This window comes from Megalobrama amblycephala, linkage group LG22 (assembly GCF_018812025.1).
Source record: "Megalobrama amblycephala isolate DHTTF-2021 linkage group LG22, ASM1881202v1, whole genome shotgun sequence".
NCBI classification, from domain to species: Eukaryota; Metazoa; Chordata; class Actinopteri; order Cypriniformes; family Xenocyprididae; genus Megalobrama; species Megalobrama amblycephala.
Genome location: NC_063065.1, coordinates 24,038,558 through 24,060,553, shown reverse-complemented (window position 1 = coordinate 24,060,553; position 21,996 = coordinate 24,038,558). Strand labels below are relative to the sequence as shown.

General features: G+C 37.2%; 1 protein-coding gene across 1 annotated transcript in view; it reads right to left on the bottom strand.

Annotated features, from left to right (window-relative positions):
• dpp6a (dipeptidyl-peptidase 6a) overlaps positions 1-21,996 on the bottom strand; it is a 380,416-nt gene that overhangs the window by 152,649 nt on the left and 205,771 nt on the right. The window contains 1 exon segment of the mRNA XM_048173881.1: positions 4,084-4,198. Coding sequence (XP_048029838.1) covers positions 4,084-4,198 — 115 coding nt within the window.

Genomic DNA, 21,996 nt, shown 5'->3' with positions numbered 1-21,996 from the left:
AAAATACTCAATTAGTTTCTCAAAGACTGAACCTGCTAGCTTAATGTAGGCAAAACCAGCATTCACAGCACACTAATTAAAGCACGGCTGGGAGATTTTAATGGCTCTCAGAGAGCAAGGGAATGCTGAGATTTATATTGCCCAGTAACAGGCTTCAGTGGCCACGTACAAACTGCAGTTAAATATGGTACTTCCTCCACTGCTGAGGGCTTAATCCCGTTCTGTAGAGTTTGGATGTTTCTTTTAGTACTATTTCAATGGCAGAGAAGAAAAATACAACCTATCTGTAAGACCTGCAAGAAAGCAATAAAATTCATCTGAGGAGAAGATCTCAAAGAAATAGGACACTGCCTTGCCCAAACTCTCCTCACTCATGTATGCAATTTTGTCTATCACTGACTTAGCAAGTTGCAATATCGTAACTAAGAAAAACTGTGTTTTTGTATGAACAAGCACGTGGCGGTTCGACTCAAATGCATTAGTAAACTCTGCACCCTCTGACTAAGAATCAGAAACCGATGGATTTGTGTCGTAAGATCCGTGCAAACCCGGGGCGTGTGACTCTAAGTGATATCGGGTCCGTAATGAACAAATAATTGAAAGTACGGGATACCCAGAATAATCAAATATCTAAATTAATACATAACCAATGATTCATTTCTAATTAGAAACACAATCTAAGAGTAATAATCATTTGAAATTAGAGTCTGATTAAACGAGCAGCTAAAGTAAAATTGAAACTAAATTCAAAAAATTGAGTGAACTTCACAGGGGCGCTGAAAAGACAATCCGTTTTTGGGCCGACGGGGGGTTCCTTACATTCTAGCAGATTTTTGTCTGTGGATCAAAAATAACACTTTATTTTATAGTGTCCTTTAGGGGTGTGACGAAACGGGTATCTCACGAGACGAGACGAGACTCGAGATTGAGTTCACGAGACGAGACAAGACAAGATTTTTACACACTATTTTTAAGAAATCCTCTATGGCGAAATACATGACTAGAAAAAATATTCTGCAGGTGTATTTGAAATGTTTTAACTAATCATCTTATAATGAATATCATTCAGTTCTACTTTCTGAGTATGAATTATCATATGCAGTAAAAGATAACAATACTCAAGTACTGTAAAAGGTTTTGCCACTAACTCAAATGACTGACTTCTCTTCTGTATGATTTCAGTCTCTTCAGACCTTACTGTACATGATTTATGAGCTTCTACAACTTTTGACCTCCTAACTGAACTCCTTTCCACAAACTGATTATAGAAATAAAACAGTATAAATAAAAATGGTAACACTTTACAATAAGGTCTCATTTATTAACATTAATTTTATTAACCAACATCAACTAACAATGAGCAATATATACAGTATTTATTAATCTTTGTTTATGTTAGTTAATAAAAAGTCATTCATTGTTAGTTGATGATAGTTCACAGTGCATTAACTAATGTTAACAAATGAAACCTTACTGTTTGTGCTTAATAAGATTAAGAGAAAACTGTTATTCGTTTTTTATAGTAACACTTTACAATAAGTGCAACCATAATCGCACCCTCTCAATATTCAAAGTGCAAATAAGACCAACTTTTTCTTTGATACAGAGCTAAGAGATGGTTACAACTACACTGCCCAGCCTAAAATAGCTTTCATATTGAGAGATATTTGCATGAATCAGCGAGCCGCTTTCAAAATGCGGGGTACTGAAATCGCGTTTGAATGCGCGTGCGCGCGCGCGTTTACTTTCACTTTCAGTGATCGCGCGTACTCTTTAAATATGGAGCGGCGGTGACCGTTTGACCCTCAAAGCCCGGTTTGTTTGACAAGTGTGAGCGCTCTCTTCCATTCAAAAAGTTGCATCGTTCATGATGTAAGCGTGCTCCGGCCTGGAACGTTAAGTGCAGTGTGAGTGCAGGCCAGCGGGGGAGAGGGGAGGGGGGACAATCACGCTCGGGCTCGGTTCAAGGCAACCATGCCTAGTGTGAGTACACCCTAATATTACACAGTACTTGTGTAATTGCACTGCCACAAGGGCACTGTAAAATAAAGTGACCAAAATTGAGAACACTTAATTCTAAGCACAAGTAAATAAACAAACAAACAAACACACACACATAATTTTACAACAAAACAAGGCAACTCTGAAATACCATACTGTAATGATCTGTTTTCATTCAGATGCATAATCTGCATTTGACTCAATGCGGGTACCAAGGTCTCCTAAAATATGCAACATTTAGTAGCCAAATGACTGTTTAAGTGGTGAAATTGCAGAATCACTCAGTGAAGATGGTTGTGCTGAAGCGTTTCAGTTCATTGAGCACATAACTTCGAAATAGCTTTTGAAAGCATGCTCGCTTTTTGCTTTCCCTTTTGCATTCGCACGGCGGTACTGACCACACATCTTACAAGAACATGTATCAGTTTTTTCCCTTTCTTTGAACAAAACAAATACTTGAATCCTCTGCCATTGTCTTGTCAGTCAGCACTCCTTACTCCTGTCACGAGTGAAATCTTTCAAATCATTCCTAGATTCATTTTTGTAATCTTCACAACTAGCGTGAGCACGTGATGTCACCTAGGCAGCAATCTACAGTAGTCAACATTGAATCAAAAAAGTTCATCAAAGTTGTCCTAAGAACTAAGCTGTCCTAAGAAGAAGGTTTTAGGACAACTTTGAAGAAAGGTTTTGATCCCATGTCTTGCTTACATGTCTTGCCCATCCTCATCCCTTCGGTCTTGACATACATTACACACATCTATTATCAAAAGCCTTTATAGAAAATAAAACAAAACATTTTCTTACAACCTTACATGAATTATTTTGACAACATACATCAAGACATATAATCGTATCAGGGTAACAGGTGAATTATAGCTACAATTAGCATCAAGCTACACATGGAAATTTATGATATTAACACTATGCTTTTACTCACTGTCAACTTCCACTGAGTGTTTGTAATAACTTTTGATTGCAATCTAATGTGGATTTTGGTCATATGATGAGGCAGAAATATGTTGTTTGTAGCACTTTTAGAATAAGCTAATAGCTACTTAGCATTTCTCTTGTAATTGACCTCTTGTGATTGACTGGGTTCAAATTCGCCTTCTGCTGAGCTCGCTCTTCTCTCATCACACATCAGAAAGGCATTTATTTTCAATTAAAATGAAGAAAATGTTCTAAAAGTGGAAGTAAAGTATAATAATGCTAAAAGTATTTATAATTTCTTACATAATAATAATTTAATAATAATTTACACTCTGTTGTTTTTATTGCATCCTGTTAATGTACAACAATACTGAGGTGCAAATAGTATGTATCTGCCAGTATAAAGTATAAGTAACATCTAATAAGTATTTACACTTATTGCAAAGAATTTGCAAAGTAAGAAAACTTAAAAAAACTATTATTTATTTTATTTTATTTTTTGCCCGTGGGATACCATGAAAATGAATATTAGATTAATAACCTACCGTTCTGCCAGTTTTCACCTCTGATATAATAACAATCGTAAGAATTAAACTTGTATTGACTCTGAAGTATGCAGATGTCCTTTTGTCATGTGCTGTTGCCATGGTGAATCGTAATATCGGAGTTCCATTGATCATGGCTTTTCATAGTCGTGGTGCACATGCTTAACTCAGAGTCAACCTACTCAGAGTTGATTGAACTAACTTAGTTCAGCTGTTCTGAAACCGAAAACTCAGAGTTTCCCATTTCAGAGTAAGTCAACTCAGAGTTCAAGTTTTAAGTCAGAGTTGGTTGAACCTTCTTATTGAAACGGGCCCCAGAACCTTCTAAGTGTTTATTTTGTTTGCATGGTTGTGCTACATATGTGAACACATGTCCCAAATGAAACTTCCAAGTACAAGCCAATATGTTTTGGAAAACATTCAAGGTGTTCTGGCAGGATTCAATAACATGAGAGGCTGTGTCTCTAATAGGATTGTGCACCTGTGTGTAGACACTTGAAATGTTCTGGTTTGTTAACAGCATTATGTGTGTATGTGTGTGTGTGTGTGTGTACGGTGGCCTAGAGGCTCATGGCCCCGGGCCCTTTGCTCCCAGGCTGCTTACCTGGAGTCAGCAGAATGACAGAGGTGACGATCAGAGAGCAGATGACCAGAATAACAAGCAGTGCAATCGCTATTCCCTTCCAGTTCCTCTGCGGTGGGTTACTTCCCACCAGCTCCTACAGAAAGAGACGGACAAAGAGAGAGAAAGCATGTGAGTCGATGAATGCAAATGGGAGGTTAGTCAAGGACAGTGGTGTGTCAGTGAGCAGCACCTCCTGGGAAACTGCTGTTGGCCTAAAACAAATTCTGCCAACATCTCTGTACAAAAACAGTGTCATTTACTGTGACAAACACTATTGTTCAAAAGTTTGGGGTTGTTTTTTTGGATTTTTACCAAGATGTTTTTAAAAGAAAATCTTATGCTTATCAAAACTATATAAAGTGTGTATGCGTACTGTATGTATGTATGTATGTATATAAAAAAAAAAAAAACAGTTTGTTCCTGTCCTTGATTCTGATCAATAGCTGAGTTTTATTCACGATAAAACACGGCTATGACCGCTTCACCCAATGGTTCTGTGTATCACTACACAGCAACCTTAGCAACCACTCTTGGCACCGTAAACCGTTTGTTCTCAATTGATATTGTTCATTGAAGCTTACTGTATTATGTGGAAGAGTATTGTGAGAAACAGATCAATTGAGCGAGTGTATTACCTGCATTCAGATTTATCATTTTCCTTCAGGTCAGTCCTATGTTCATAATAAAAAATCTGTTTAAATGTCCGATGTAGTCAAGTCCACCTTTGTCGAGACCAAGACAAGTCCAAGTCAAGGACTAGTCGAGACCGAGTCCAAAGAGGTTCGAGTCCAAGTCAAGTACGAGTCCAAAAGAACCGGTCAAGACAGAAACAGAAAAAAAGAATCCTCTTCAAGACCACGTTCATAACTATTGATAATGTATGTGATGCGAGAGACAGCATATCTTCTATTCGAAGATAATCATTTTGCATTATTATTTGTAATGATCAAAAAGCATGTGCAGAGTAGCAACACTGTAGGATCAAATAATGCCATTTTAAAGCTGAAGTGCAACTTCACATTTTTAGTCTTTTTTATTATTGTGTAACAATCACATTTGGGGCTACCAATGGAAAATGTAAAAAAAATAACAAGCAACACAGGTGTCACTAAAAAAAAAAAAACTGACATGTTCCCATTCTTGAACTTATTACTTATTACCTAAAGAATCCATAGTAGGCCTACAAAGTAACTAAAATAATAAACCAGTGGGTTTTTTTTTTTTTTTTTTTTTTGCAATGATGGTGACTTGCGATAAATAAACTAATATTTAAGTGTGCATATTAGCTGCCTACTTGCTTTTAAATTCACTTCAGCTGTGGTTCCCAAACATTTTACAGTAGCATACCCCCTGAGGCATTTAACTTGTTTCTGCATGCCCCCTCTCTTCCACTTAGACTGCTGCAGTCACACCTTTTCCATTAAGGGACAATATTTTCCCCCTTAAACTGATTGTGCAAATAAAAGTGCTTTTTTTTTTTTTTTTTTACCTTCATAAATACCTTTATAAAATAAATAATGTTCTAAATTAAAAATGTCCAATAGAGAAATAAGCAATGATGTTATAACGAGTGATACTTTTAAAGGTGATAGAGAGGTTTTTTTCGTCGACTGAGAATCCAAAGACTGTTAGTGAGTTTTTGAAATGAGCGCATGCGTAAGAACAACCCCCCTCCCTCACAGCTCACTTCAAAGGAATGCCTCCCAAAACTCGTGCACGAGTATTTGAACACGAGTGTTTACCACCGGCATTCGCTGTGTTGTGTTTTTTGGATTCATTATGTCGGACTCACCGCAGGTAACTCATAATCTGCAGTTGTTACTCCTGTCTCCTGACAAAAACATTGCATGCGGCGCCTGTGGAGTGTGGAAAGTTACTGGAGAGCGCAGCCGCGCCCGTCTCTCACAAGGAACGTCACGGCAGTGATTGACAAGCCAGAGAGCCAATCCACGCACATCTTTCACAAGGAACGTCACGGCAGTGATTGACAAGCCAGAGGGCCAATCGTTTACGCGATGATCGTGTAAACGATTGGCTGATGTTTTTAAGGCCCTACCTCATGCACAGATGATGTATATTAATATTATTACTTTCAGTGCACCTAATAAATAGTCTTTTATCAGTTAGTAAAGACAGTTTCAAGTAATATTGCAAAAATGTATAAAACAAAACATCCTCTTTAGCACCTTTAAATATTAAACTAAAACCACCAGTAGGTGGCGGTAAGTCACTGTCTTAATGAGTGAGTCATCGAGTCATTCATTCATTCAGTAACGAAGCAAGTGGCGGTATTTTTGAAAGGGTAATTGAATTCCGATATTTTGATAGTGTGATCTGCCGATACCTATTTTTGCCGATTCTGATTTTCTTTCTAAGAACTATAATTGACAGCATATACAAAGAAAAATGTACTTTTCTTCAATGCAAAGTTTTATTTTCATATAAAGTAAAACTAAGTCATAAAATAAGAACAAATAAAAAAATTTTACACAAACAGCACAAATAAATGAAATAGAATAGAGAGCTATGAAACTAAGTTTTTCAGGTTAAGTAGGTTCTTATTCAGGTAAGAAATACTATGCTATAGAAATTAAAGTAATCAAATGTAAAATAACATATCCAGTGTTATTTTACATTGGTTACCTTAATTTCTGTATTCTTTATTGTAAATATTAAATACAGATATATTCTTACCATTAAAGTTATAAAAAGTATTGAGTCAAGAGCAGAAAGTGATTTTCTTTGTCTTTTTTCTTTAAATAACATGACAGACAGCAGCAGGAATATTGGACTGCTGTCCCTTTAAGAGTTTATGAACGGACCCAATACTGTTACACAACACACGTTCTCTTTCTTAACTATTTAACGATCCAAAACGGACTGTTTTTATCTGAGTAATCGCCAAGACGGGCATTTTGACATAATTTTGTATGTCTTTGACCTTTTAAGCGCAGTAAGACATTCATTTTGGTACTTGTAACTCTGTTTGACTTCCGTCTCTTTTTGAGACTGAGCGTGGCTTGTTTGCTCCACTAATATAGATCAGTGGTGCACGCACTTTTGGTGTGAGCGTGAAACCTGCGGGAACCCGGAGCGAATGAGACAAGTGAGAGAGAGGAGGCACCTGTGTGGGTGTGTGTCACACTGTCAGAGAGAAGAGAGCAAGAACGCACGGCTGACATTATTGCCTGTGCAGCGCTGCTGGTAACAATGGATCACCTCGGAATAGGACGGAATTGAGACTGACCTGCTGTACTCGGTCGAGACCAACTAGAAGTTTTGGCGAGACCAATGACCAAGTCCGAGACAAGTCCGAGTGCAAATACCAATGAGTCCGAGACAACAGAAAAACGTCTCAAGTCCGGACCCGAGTACTACAGCACTACGATGTATTATCTTGTCCTTTTAACAGTTAAGGGGTTTTCCCGTGACTGACAGTGCTAGTCAAAGCATTTGTCAGTTGCGTCTTGTTCCGTGTTCACAAAAATTCAGTCTTATCAATTTAAAAGTCTTCTCTACTGACTGTCACACTCATAAAGACAGTCTTTGCCGCCATCTAATGGCGTAATAATGTAACTTATGTTGCTGTTCATGGTCAGGGACTATTTTTTCTGGTGGAAGGAAGGCTTTTAGTGAAAGTTTACTTCATGAAAGTTGCATTGATCAATATTTTTGGCTTTAACATTTGTATTGTGTGGTAACCGTTTTATAAAAGCAATAAGGTACTCGAGGCTAGTGCTTTATCACTTTGCGTCGTGCCTCACAACACCCTTCAGCCGTGACTTATTCACGGTACAGCACAGCCTCTCGAATACCTTATTGCTTTATATATACAGTATATATATATATATATATATATATATATATATATATATATATATATATATATATATATATATATACACACTTTTGATTAATTTAATGCATCCTAGCTGAATAAAAGTATTAATTTCTTAATAAAAGCATGAGGGTGTTTTAATTTCTAAAGACCAAAAAATGCATTGATCATTTGTTTTTGGTTCATGTGTTGTGCGTAAGAACTATGTGGAGCAAGGCAAAGCATTTTTTTTTCCCAAATCTGAGATTAATTAAATGATGTTAAGCCTAAAACAGAGCACGTTTTCCTGTTAAATATTTGGCAGTAGTTTAAACTGAGACAAATTTGATAAATTAATGGATGTTCCTCCACATGAAAACAAATTTGAGCATAAGAGGAGCTATTTCAAGCTGGCGATGAATCAAGTGTGAATGACAGACAATAAACTCAATAAATCAAAACCGTTTGTTGATTAAAGAAGCAGAGAACATTCATGCTCATACAGATGCAGCCAATACATAAGTATCACAACAAGCAGACAGTCAGTAGACACAAAGCATTTGAACTTTAAAGCAGAATGCATGCAAATAGAGTTGAAAGTAGCATGCGGCTGTGGCCTGTGTTCTAGCGGCTGACGTTTTTATTGGACTCAACTCAGACTAATGAAGTGGAAGTCTAGTGGCGAGGGCGGCATTAAACTCTTTCAGGCCTGAGCTGTTAGTGACCTTGTTCCTGTCCTAATTGAATAGCGCGGCAGACATCATTAGCCTGCAGATAACAGTAGCCAGAGCCTGTTTACTGGGACACCCATTACAAGGACTCATTAAAGTCCCTTTCTCTCTCTCTCTATTTCTCTCTTCCTCTCTAGGGTCATGCAGACAGACTCTTCCTCTCCGGTATGCAGACAGAGCCACTGAGCTTCGTGTGAATAGAAACACAGCATTACAGTACAAACCACCGACAGCATCTTTTAACCTGCCCTATCCCACATATGCTATCTGATTGACAATAACTGCTAGGTATTTTACCCATTATGCTCTGCCTCTTAATGATAATGAGACACATTAAGAGAATTTATTAGAAATTAGTTCGATTAATGCTTAAACGTGCACACACAAAAGCACCAAAATGGCAAGCGCATGCCAAAATCTTAGGCCAAGTATGAGCTGATTATTTCGGTTTTGTTTGCTTTTTCTGTTAATAATATTTAAGAGTCAACCGATAAATGACACCACAATCTGTATCTAAAATAGCACCCAAAATCATAGGAAAAGTAACATATTTAATGCATTACATTAATATTATGTAATCTGCATCACAGCTGTTCGTGCTAGAATTATTTCAAACATGTATTGGGTTCATTTTAAAGGGTTAGTAATTTTTTAAAAAATGCATTACTCACCCTCATGTCATTCCACACCCTTAAGACCTTCGTTCATCTTCAGAACACAAATTAAGATATTTTTAATGAAATCCAATGGCTCAGTGAGGCCTCTATTGCCAGCAAGTTAAATTACACTTCAGTGTCCAGAAAAGCTACTAGGATCATATTTAAAACAGTTCATGTGACTACAGTGGTTCTACCTTAATATTATAAAGCAACGAGAATACATTTTGTGTGCCAAAAAAAAAAACAATTTTTTTCTAAAATATCTAGTGATGGGCGATTTCAAAACACTGCATTGAATCTTTGTTTTCGAATCAGCGGTTCGGAGCGCCATAGTCACGTGATTTCAGCAGTTTGGCAGTTTGACTCGCGATCTGAACCACTGCTTTGAATCCATTGGATTTTATCAACAATATCTTAATTTGTGTTCCGAAGATGAACGAAGGTCTTAGGGGTGAGTGATAAATTACATTATTTTCATTTTTGGTTGAACTAACCCTTTAAGCAAGCAATACAGTAATTTTTAAACAATAGTTGAGGTAAATAAAACTACCCAGCAGGTTGGGCAAACATTTAACCCAACTGCTGGGTTAAAACAACCCAATTGCTGGTTTTGTCCATTTTCAGCCCAACTTAGGTTGTTTTTAGAGTGTATGATAATACTTGACTAAGTAAACTAGATTTGGAAATCTGTGGGAATCTTTGCACAATACATATGAGAGAACACATTATTAACAGTTCTAACAACATCTGGGATGTTTGATGTACAAAAAATGGGTCAAGCCCAAAATGGCTAAACACTAAGCTTTTAATTGTCTTAACCACAAAAACCACAGTTTTTGGCAGAATATGGGAAGTTGTGTGTGGAGTGATGAATCACAATGAAACATGAGTTGCACGGTGATGCTCCAGAATGTTGTCTTTGGAAATCTGCTGAGAAATATAATAATAAATGCATCTCTAACCACAGTGAAGCATGGAGGAAGAGGTGTCATTGTGTGGGGAGCCTTTTAGCTGCTCATATTGGTGAGCTACTTGTGAAAAAGTCAATTAATGCTTTGGAGTACAGCATAATATAGCAGAATGGCTTGCTTCTCACAATTGTAAAGCTGTTATCTAAGGAGAAATCATCAGCATTTTTCAACAAGACAATGCTCCTGCCTAAATTGCAAAGACCACCAAGAAGTGGCTTGAGCTTCATACTTTGGGCCATCAGGCCCAAAACGGCCTGGTCAGACTCCAGATTTTAACCCTAGAGAATATTTGATCTCACATTAAACTCAACCTAACTGGGAGGCATTTTTCAACTTTGAAGCCATCAATACTGAGTGGAACAACACTGTTCTTCCTGCAAAGCTGTCTGCAGGTTTACCCACACGGCTTAAACCTTTAAAAAGAAAAAAACAAGAGGTAGACTATTCTGTGCTAAGTTACTTTATCTACACTATTTAAGCAATTCTTGCTAACTTCCTGACCAGTGATTTGTGATTCAAATGGTTAACCATTAAAAGAACACTAAATATTTAGCCATTTTTAGCTTGCCCATTTTTTTTTTTTTTTTGCCAAAGAGTATATTTACAGTTTTACACTTTTCTTAGGGCTGGTTCGCACTGAATGCGTTTTTGCTGTTAAAATGTGAGACGCAGGTCAGAAAGAGAGAGAGAAAAAAAAAAGCACAATGTGTAGAGATGCATTTTTTAAAAGTCGAACTTTTTTTAACATGTGCGCTGCGTTTTTAGAATGCCGTGTCATGCGTGAGACACTGCGAAAGTCACGAGACATGAGCGCAATGGTTAAAGATGTCCGTCTATCAAATGTTATATTGAAAAAACAATGTAAAAGTAGTGCAGTGAAATGGAAAAATCCATTCTGTGTGAATGGCCCCTTAGAATGTTTAATTAGTTAGAGCTATCAGCTGACATGCTGCCTTATAAACAATGCTTAAACCTGATACGATTAACATACAATGGATTAAGCAGTAAATATACATTGGTAATCTGTATCGTCACTGGTTATAAAATAAATAAATAAATAAATAAATAAATGATAATAATTAGGGCAGTTGATTTAACATGATCATTAGATTCATTAATTACAGTAAAAAAATAACATGTTAAAATTATTAACGATTTAACGTACTTGCCCCGCCCCAGACCTACTTAGGTCATCTGACATTTCATAAAGTTGACTTGATGACGAATATGATGCAGGGAAACAACTCACTGCACGATGAAGCCTATAAAATGCAGTTGAATTCAAGATATGGCAGAAAAATGCCCCTGTATGAGTTGTCATCTCATATTTACATCATATGATGTAGATAAGCTATCACACAAGTAACAAATGTAATATCACACAAGTTTTTCTGTCCAGAATAGCATATGCAATACTGATTTTATACAAATAGTTTAATAAATAAGAAGTTAATATTGTGTTATTTTAGATGCAATATTGTCTGTTTTGCTCAATTTTGACAATGAAAATATAAAGACAAAGCAGAACTGTCTCAGAGCAACACAGCAGCGTTTCATTTCTGAATCCGCGTTTGGAATGAATCGGGTGAACCAATGATTCAATGGCCCCTTCATAAAGAGAGCCATTTACTTCACTCCTGAATGAATCTGCCATTTGAATGAATGAATGTGTAATGTATAGTTTTGTTTCACGTTCATGGTTCATGTCTTTTATTTTGTAGTTTGATTCATGTTGCTTGTTTGTGTCATGCTTCCCTTGCTCCTCATGCGCTCCCTTAGTCAATGTGTCATGTGCTGATTGGTTGTTTATGGTCACGTGGTTTCTCAGTTCTGTTCTGTCATTGGTTCCCTTGTTCCTTGTGTCTCTTGCCCATTGGTTGTCTTAGGCATGTGTTCACTAAGTTAATGTATTTAAGCCTCTTGTTCTCCATGTTACTTTGTTGTGTATTGATAATGTAACCCTGCTGTTGGTGAGTGTCCTGTTCAAGTCTGTTCAAGTCTGTTCAAGTCTGTTCAAGTCTGTTCAAGTCTGTTCAAGTCTGTTCAAGTCTGTTCAAGTCTGTTCAAGTCTGTTCAAGTGTGTTCAGGTCAAGTGTGTTCAGGTCAAGTGTGTTCAGGTCAAGTGTGTTCAGGTCAAGTCTGCTTCTGTTCAATTTACGTAGTTTTGTTTGTTTGCTCACTTTTGGATTATCAATAAACTGGACTTGGGTTCCTCAACTCACCTTCAGAGGACTTAATCGTTACAGAATGAATGAATTAATTAATTAATCATTAAGACATTTACCTCCACCTACTGGCAGTTTTAGTTTCGTATTTAGAGTATAATTTCATTACAAAATATTTTCATATTTCCATATTTAAAAAAAAAAAAAAATAAATAATTAAAGGTATGTAATCCAAAAATGAAAATTGAATCATTTACTTTTAATTTAATCAAATTAAATATTTCTTTCTTAAGCTCCTTTTTGTCAAATGTCTATTTGATGCTTTACACAATAATGACTTTAAATTATATTTTGGGGGTAATTTCTCAGTCAAATTTGATGTGATTAATTTGCAATTATTTAAATCAATTAATCGCCACTTCATGTAATTAAACTTTTTAATCACTTGACAGCCCTAATAATAAGTGAAGGTGACTGTGAAGTGTGGTGAAGTGTGCCATTTTTGAATGCTTACAGATACAAGCTGGTATGATAGAGGAAGATGTTAAAAGTGCTGAAATGATTTACTTTAACTGATTAAACTGATTCACTGGATTTAACATAAAATATTAAGCAGCACAACTGTTTTCAACATTGATAACATTAAGAAATGCTTCTTGAGCACCAAGCATAAGGATTTCTGAAGGATCATGTGCACTGAAGACTGAAGCAATGGCTGCTGAAAATTCAGCCTTGCCATCACAGGAATTAATTACATTTTAAAATATATTAAAATAGTAATACAATATTTCTGTGGGCTGTTTCAGAAAAAAAAACCCTGCAAAATAGAGCACACTTTATGCTGAATTTGGTCCAAAGAAGCCTTGTTCTTACTTGACCTGCAGAAATGTCCTGCGATACAGTCCAGTAATGGCCCACACCTGGCCTCTCACAAGACAAACACACAGGCGAGGGACAACCCAGATCTATGACATCCATCCTGGGCCATTATCATAATGACCGTGCCATTATAGCAGCTGCTTAGTGAACAAACCATACACCTGTTTATGACAAGCCCTCTGCCTCCATTAAACCACCGCAACACTTTCCTACCAGGAGAGCTATTATACTTTATAATGGCTGCCGTCCAGAACACCATCATACTTTTTTATATATTTTTACCAGCAACTCAAAACAATACAACAAATCCACGCTGACCGCTAACTATAGCGTGCTTTCATATGTACAACACAAAAACACACACGCACACATCCAGAAAATAATCTACTGCCATGTTGTGTGCACAAAGAGAAAGGATACAGAAAAGAAATAAATAAAAAAAGAGAGAGAAAGTGTTTTGGCAGGTGTGAAATGAATACAGATCTGTTGATAACAACAGAGAGCGAAGTACTCCAGCTTCCATTCACTGATTGGAGGAGACTACAGCTTACAAAGCCAACAAAAAAACACACACACTTGAAAAGACACACTACAGCCTGAGTGCAGTTCAGAAAAACAATGGGAACAGACAGACAGGAGGGAGGATGTGAGGTGAATGTACAAGCTGCATTTCTGTCTTTGACATATAGCGCTAATCAATTAGACCTCTGTGTGTACTTTACAGATATGTGCGTCCTGAATTGCACATTACTGCACCGCTCTGCAAAAGCTTGAGTTCTATTTTCTAAACAGCTGGTGGAAATGAATGCAAAAGATTTGCATCTATAAATAAACATATGGAGCTGGTGCAAAAAACGTGACAATAACTTGACATTATCGTCAGGACAAGGGCTTGGAGACACCCTGCATAAAAAAAACACAGGAATAAAGACTTGAATGTAAAATATTCAAATTGTTCACTTGGTGGCACGCACTGAACAAAAAAAATATTTACAAGTCCACTTAGCATGCTTGAATCAATAGTGAGCTATCATTTGCTTTCATTGAGATTCAGAGCAGAGTAAGGAGAAGTGTGTTAAATAGAGGGCATTTGCATTGCTAATCTCCATTGTCTGATGTGACCTCCAGAGTCATCCACTTTTTGCTACATCGTAAGTCAACATTTACCCGATATGTTTTGGCATCTTTCTTGACTGGTTATTTCAGTTTTGAAAACCTGTATTTCAAATATGCAGACAGTTTTCAAAAAGTCTTAGTCTGTGACGTCCACAAACTGCCCACAGGCTGTTCACACAGCACCTGTTGCATACTGCAGACAAAAATGGCAAGAGTTTTCTCAAAACAGCATGCTCCAGTCTGGAGTGCGTTTCCTGTACAACGATGTAACACACTGCTTAATCACCTAGTAGAATGCACTGTACAAACTAACTAGCTAATCAAGAATGTTTCCCATTAACATGGTTGTACCTCTGCCGTTAATGACGTCACATGCAGGTGGTGGAGTAACAACTTTTGCTAATTAATCAATTCAAGATCCCAATTAATGTTATATTATTATAGTTAATTTACACAAATAACAGAAATACGCAAATCTTTTTAATCGCATTAACATTTAAAGGATTAGTTCACTTTAAAATGAAAATTACCCCAAGCTTTACTCACCCTCAAGCCATGACTTTCTTGTTTCTGATTAAGACAATCAGAGTTATATTAATGAATATCCTGATGCAGCCGAGCTTTATAATGGCAGTGAACGGGAACAAGGAGTATGAAGTGAAGCGATGCTATCGTGTAAGAACAATATATCTATTTTTAACACATTATAAAGTAAAATAACTAGCTTCCGCCAGACCACCTTCCATATTCAACTTAAAAAAGCATAACTGACATTGCATATTTTATCATAATTTGAATACAGAAGGCGTAGAACCTAGCGTAAGCGTTTTGAAACGTGAAGGCAGGAACACACCAAGCCGACGCCGATGAACTAGCGGCGACGAAAGACCCTCGACATTCGGCGGCCAAGTAGCAGGTCCGTTCTGCGCCTGCATAAGATGAAATGAACCAGAGGGTGGCAGTAGCTGAACAGCCAATCAGAATGTCGAATCAGCCGAAAAAAAGCCAATGAGGACCAACTTCAGCCGACGGTGCGGAACACACTGAGAAAACTTAGTTGGTCGACGAAGAAAAACTGCCCGATGGCCGATCGTCGGCTTGGTGTGTTTCTGCCTTGAGAGGCATTACACTTTCTTCGTAAGATGAATGCGGGAGGCGGTCTGGCAGAAGCTAGATATTTTACTTTATAACTTGTTAAATATGGATATTTTTCTTACACAAATGCATCGCTTTGCTTCAGAAGGCCTTTATTTTTTAATCCCCGGAGCTGTGTGGAGTACATTTATGATGGATGGATGCACTTTCTTGAGCTTCATACTCATTGGTCCAGTTCACTGCCATTATGAAGCTTGGATGTGTCAGGATATTTATTAATATAACTCCGATTGTGTTCATCAGAAAGAAGAAAGTCATATATACCTAGGAAGGCTTGAGGTTGAGTATAGCTTGGGGTAAGTTTCGTTTTAAAGTGAACTAATCCTTTAATTGGCATACACTTTACTCTCATACACATGCAGTTCATTCAGTCAGCAGCTTTTTCCACAATATAATTTGTCTGAAATGTTGCTGTAACAAGCATCTGAGGACTACTTCACTGTTTTTGTTCCCAGTCATTTTGTTTCATTTCATGTTTGAGTCATCATGGGTTCCCCTTACATCATACTCCTGTGTTTTCAAAAACAATGCTGATTGTTGACATGCTTAAAGGGTTAGTTTACCCAAAAATGAAAGTTATGTCATTTATTACTTGCCCTCATGCCTTCCACACCTGTAAGACCTTTGTTAATCTTCGGAACACAAATTAAGATATTTTAGTTATCCGATGGCTCCGTGAGGCCTGCATAGGGAGCAATGACATTTCCTCTCTCAAGATCCATAAAAGTACTAAAAACATTTATGTGAGTTCAGTTGTTCAATATTAATATTAAAAAGCGACGAGAATATTTTTGTTGCGCCAAAAAAAACAAAAAAACAAAATAATGACTTATATAGTGATGGCATATTTCAAAACACTGCTTCAGGAAGCTTGGGTGCATAATGAATCAGTGTGTCGAATCAGCAGTTCGGAGCGCCAAAGTCACATGATTTCAGCAGTTTGGCTGTTTGACACGCGATCCAAATCATGATTCGATAAGCTGATTCATTATGCTCCGAAGCTTCCTGAAGCAGTGTTTTGAAATCGGCCATCACTAAATAAGTCAGTATTTTGTTTTTTTGGCGCACCAACAATTGTCTCATCACTTTATAATATTAATATTGAACCACTGTACTCACATGAACTGATTTAAATATGTTTTTAGTACCTTTATGGATCTTGAGAGAGGAAATGTCATTGCTCCCTATTAGGGTTGCATGGTGTACCAGTACTACGGTAGTATCGCGATACTAAAGCTTCAAAATACTGGTGATGCCATTGTATTTTTTAAAAGGTGGTATTGTCAGTACCGTAAGGAATGTTGTATGTACGGCAGGTACACTTCAGTTGGACATGCGTGCCTGCAAAAACATTACAAGAGACTGCTGTTGACTATCTGCTGTGCCCTGTGTAGTAAATGCTCTGAATAATTAGCGCCTTATTGTTTCCTGATGCTTCAGTTAATTTTGCAATGAGATAAAGTTGCACTTGCACGTTGTTGTTCGCAGTGCATTTTATCTGGAGAAAGGGTCTGAAATTCAGTTAATTAACATCATAAAATCTTTATATAAGAATGAATTCTCACAGTTTTTCCATTGCTCATTTGACCACTTCTGGAAAAGATTAAATAGTTTGTTTCTAGAAATATATTTGCGAACACGATTCAGACAAATGCAATTCCATTCATCAATGAGCTATAACGGGTTTGCACTCGGTTCTTATCAATCATATCAATCGTGATTTTATAATTATAAATGTATTATATGTTTTAATATACATACTGCTCTCCAGTCAGGGTTAGATATTTCAAGATAGGCTGGCAAAAATGCTCCTGATAGTTCGTGACACGAGCAAGAGCGCTGTTTTTGTTTAGTTTCTAAATGAATCTGTTTTTGAACAAATTGGGTGAGTCACTGACTCACTAATCCATTCATTAAGACCGTTCGGAAATGAATCAGCCGTTTTGAACGAATCGGTTGAATGATTCATTGACTTAATCATTAACACTTGCTGCCACCTACTGGTGACTTTAGTCTCCCGTCTAAAATTAGGCCTATTCTATAATTTTTTACCATCTAAAAGTAGGTCTATTCTATCATTTTTTTCCGCCAACATTTTTATTTCTAGATTCAAATTTTTATATTTGAAACATTAATATCAGAACATTATTTATGCAATTGTAATTGAAGTGTAAATGCATAAATGCTACATAAGAATGTCAGTTCATACAGCTTCTGTGCAGTGCTAAGATGAATTTTGTTTACAATGATTCATTTGATTGGTAATAAAAGCCTGTTATTCATTCTCATTAATGAAATATTCAGAGAAAAATCTGGTCTGTTTTCATGTTTTCATGAAAGTTTGGTTCATTTTGCATACTGCATGGTATCGCGATACTACTCTGTATCGTGATACTTCAGCTGGTATAGTATCGTAAGACATTTTTATGGTATCGTGACAACCCAACTCCCTATGCAGGCCTCACGGAGCCATCGGATTTCAACTAAAATATCTTAATTTGTGTTCTGAAGATTAACGAAGGTCTTACGGGTGTGAAACGGCATGAGGGTATGTAATAAATGACAGAATTTTCATTTTTGGGTGAACTAACCCTTTAATTATATAGACTGAAATCTATATAGTATATTTAAATGGGATGAAAGACACATGAATGTTAGCTGAACTCGTACTAGATCGATGTACTCCCAGTTACGGGTTCTGATGTCACATAGCCCGCAAAACAACAAAGGCAGCCCCTACGGATGCGGTGTTTATGCAAGTGCATGGTAAAATAAAAGGTATAACAGCTTCTCTTGCCTTATGCACCGTTTTCCTCCTCTGTTTCCCTCAAATAAGTAAGGAGTAAGCACCTTTGGCGATAGAAATAATTAATGAGCATAAGCTCCGTACGGTCCGCCATGTTGGTTTGTTTACACTTTTACGCAGTTTGGCGTGACTTTCCCGGAACGCTACAAAGTCGTGAGTCGTGATTTGAAATCTTACAGGCTCAAAAACCTGCCTGGAACGCAGCATAAGTCCACGTCAAAGTGACAGGAAACTCTGCTTTAACCACAGGTCGAGAGCTATAGTTTCAACCACACAAGTTTGTAATGCTATTTGTGAATGTTCGTTGGAACGCTGTTTTTAGGAAACGCCAAATCATTAACTATGTAGAACTTGCAACCACTGGCTAACAATGCTTTCAGAAAACGCTCAGCTGATTAGCTTATCTCTCAGTTTCTGAAAATCAGGTTTCAATCAGGCAAATACAATTTTTAATCAGTCTGCTGGAAAACAAAATCCCATTTACATGTTCCCAGGCTGCAACAATAAGCGCTTCCAAGGAAGACCTAAAAGATGGACTTGCCAAAGATTGAGAAGATCATTTTATTGAATCTTTAAAATATATTGAATAAATGTTTTAGTCTGAGAGTTTAGTTCTGAAACATTTATGGCAAGTACATGAGATACACTTGATCTCATCTGCATATTCTAGATTATACTAACTGTATCTAATTTCAAATAGTACCTAAATGTCACAAAGAAAATGTGAACTGTAGTACTGTAGGTCACGGCTCCTTCCTGTATATGCGGGCGGGTCAATTACAATATGACGATTTGACGCAAAGCAACAGCAGCGGTAATATGATTAAAGGTCCCGTTCTTCGTGATCCCATGTTTCAAAAGTGTGTAATGTTGTTGTTAGAGTATAAATAAAATCTGTAAAATTTAAAGCTCAAAGTTCAATGCCAAGCGAGATATTTTATTTAACAGAAGTCGCCTACATCGAACGGCCAGTTTGGACTACATCCCTCGACTTCCTTCTTTAATGACGTCACTAAAACAGTTTTTTGACTAACCTCCGCCCACAGGAATACACAAGAGTTGCGTTTGTAGAGTGTGTTTGTCGCCATGTCGTCGAAACGCTGTTATTTTCATCCCGCAGTCCAATCACCGGGTCTGATTCCGGCTCAGATTGATAGGGTAAAATTAAAGACATGTTTACAATAACACTGAGCGCGTGCATCTCCACGTTATGGTAAGAGGCGTGACCTTTCCGGGCAAGATGCGCTAAACTGCTGTCGAATCACAACACAGGAACCGCTGGCACAATCAGAACTCGTTACGTATTTCTGAAGGAGGGACTTCATAGAACAAGGAAGTCATCAGCCCGTTTTTATGACAGTGGAAACAGCGGTATACAGATAATTAAATTATGTGAAAAATACTGTGTTTTTTTACACGCGAAACATGAACACGTTATATTGCACACTATAAACACAATCAAAGCTTCAAAAAACCACGAAAAACGGGACCTTTAAAAAAAGATAATGTTCATAAATAATTTAACTTATTATTAAAGGTGCAGTAGTCAGTAGTACTTTGGATCTAATATAAAGAGTTTTAATCATTAAGAGACAAACTGAGGTTTTGTGAAGGGTCTGAATCTGAATGGTGTACACTCAAAGGAGATGAAAACTGCTACTCATAATAGTTACTTAAAATAAAAATGTAAAGTGCATGAAGAACAACGATGCTAACACTAGTTAAAGAACTACTGAAAGAGTCCATTGACCTAACTGTAGAATGTTGCCAAGCCACATGTCTATCAAAGCAGCTTAGTACATTCATAATAAGGCTTGCTTCAACAATGTTGAAATGTCAGAGAAGTTTGTAAAATGTCAAGATAAAAGAAAGTAGAGTCCCTGAGCCCTTTCATTGAAAGTTAATGCGTCACATGTTACACAAACACATGGCACGGAGCAATAATACATTGGCAAGTAGAATATTATCACTCCTGAAGCATGACACCTGCTGAGCACTTGTATCTTTAATGTGCACAAAAGCTCTTCAGTACCTGCTTCCATAAGAGCAGAGAGCTCAGCACAGTGGTAAGTGTATTTCCATCACACTGAGTGAGAGGAAGGCATAAATGCGAGACTGACAATGTCCCCTTACTTTTACTCCGCTTGGAAGCTTCTCATCAGCAGGACTAACTCTGAGTCTAACACTTCCTGTGGTTACCTGCTCTGGAAGACAAATGACTTTGATAGTACTGCAGTATCAGGCTTCTTTATCTGCCTGTGTCAACACTAAGTCACAGCATAATCACTGGTAAGACAATCTGAGTGATGGGAAATCTCCAAGTATAGGAGATTACTTGAGCGAGACTCTGCTGACTCTATTGCAGAACATTCAAGAGAACTTTCTGTCAATTAATAAAAGCAAAATTGCAATATTCAATTCAATCAGCTGTAATATTTAAAGTGTTCCTGTAGCTCAAGTAGTAGAGCAGGGAGTTAGCAACACAAATGCCAAGGGTTCGATTCCCAGGGTATACCTTGAATGCAATGTAAGTCGCATTGGATATAAGTATCTGCCAAATACATGAATGTAATATGATGGGAAGGTGGGAAATGATTCCCAGTCCTCAGGTATCCACCTTATTTGGCAATGTGGAAGCAAGAAATTCTCAATTTTCTTTGAATGTGCGAGACTTCCAATTCATTAGCCGCAGAGGTATATAACCAAGAAGAATAACAAAGTGCAGTAAATGGAAAAAACTACTGGCACAACAAACCTGTGTGTTTCTGAATATGATAATAAATTAAAATAAGATGATAACAAATAACAGTTTGCAATATAAAGCAGAATAACAGACAGAGTTTTCGTACAGGTAAAATAACTGGAAGCTATTGACCCCGGAAGCTTTGAACATTCAAGTTACAAAAAAAAAAAAAAAAAATGTGGATAGCAGGGTCAAATCAGATTTACAAATATTGTAAACTGTTACATTAGCGTCAGTATACTAAGGATTTGAGTATTATTTGATATTAGCTCTTTTGGTTTGATGGAGCCATTAAAAAACATTCCCAAAGAACAGATTTATGTGATGAGTGATATTAACATGGCAGAAGATAGTCCTTCTGTATGTGAGAACAATGGGTTTTTCCACTGGCTATTGCTTGCATCAGACAAAACAAGCTTCGATCGTCCATGTACGTGATACGTAATACTGAAATTTCACACTTCACAGAGGCTGATTTGGAATTCATCATCGACCGGCATCAGAGAGCGAGTAAGAAAAAGAAAGAAAAAAGAAGGGAAAAGAGGAGGATAGAAGAAGCCCCCAATTCCCTAGCCTGCACAGCTCTAAATGCATTCCTGCTGTGCTCTCTTAGCTCTCAAAGCATTGTTCTGAGATGTCTGGCAGGTTGCAATTGCCTGGCAATACCCAATGGAGGAGCCTAGGAGGGCATCAGGAGCCATTTGCTAAGAATCACTGTGGCGTCTGATTCAAATAATATACGTTTATTCCTTTTAACAGGAGAATAAGACCCCAGCTTTACTTTTATTTGCCATTTAAGAAGGAATCCATGCTTTATGACACATCTCAAAAGCGAGGAAAGGGATTTTCA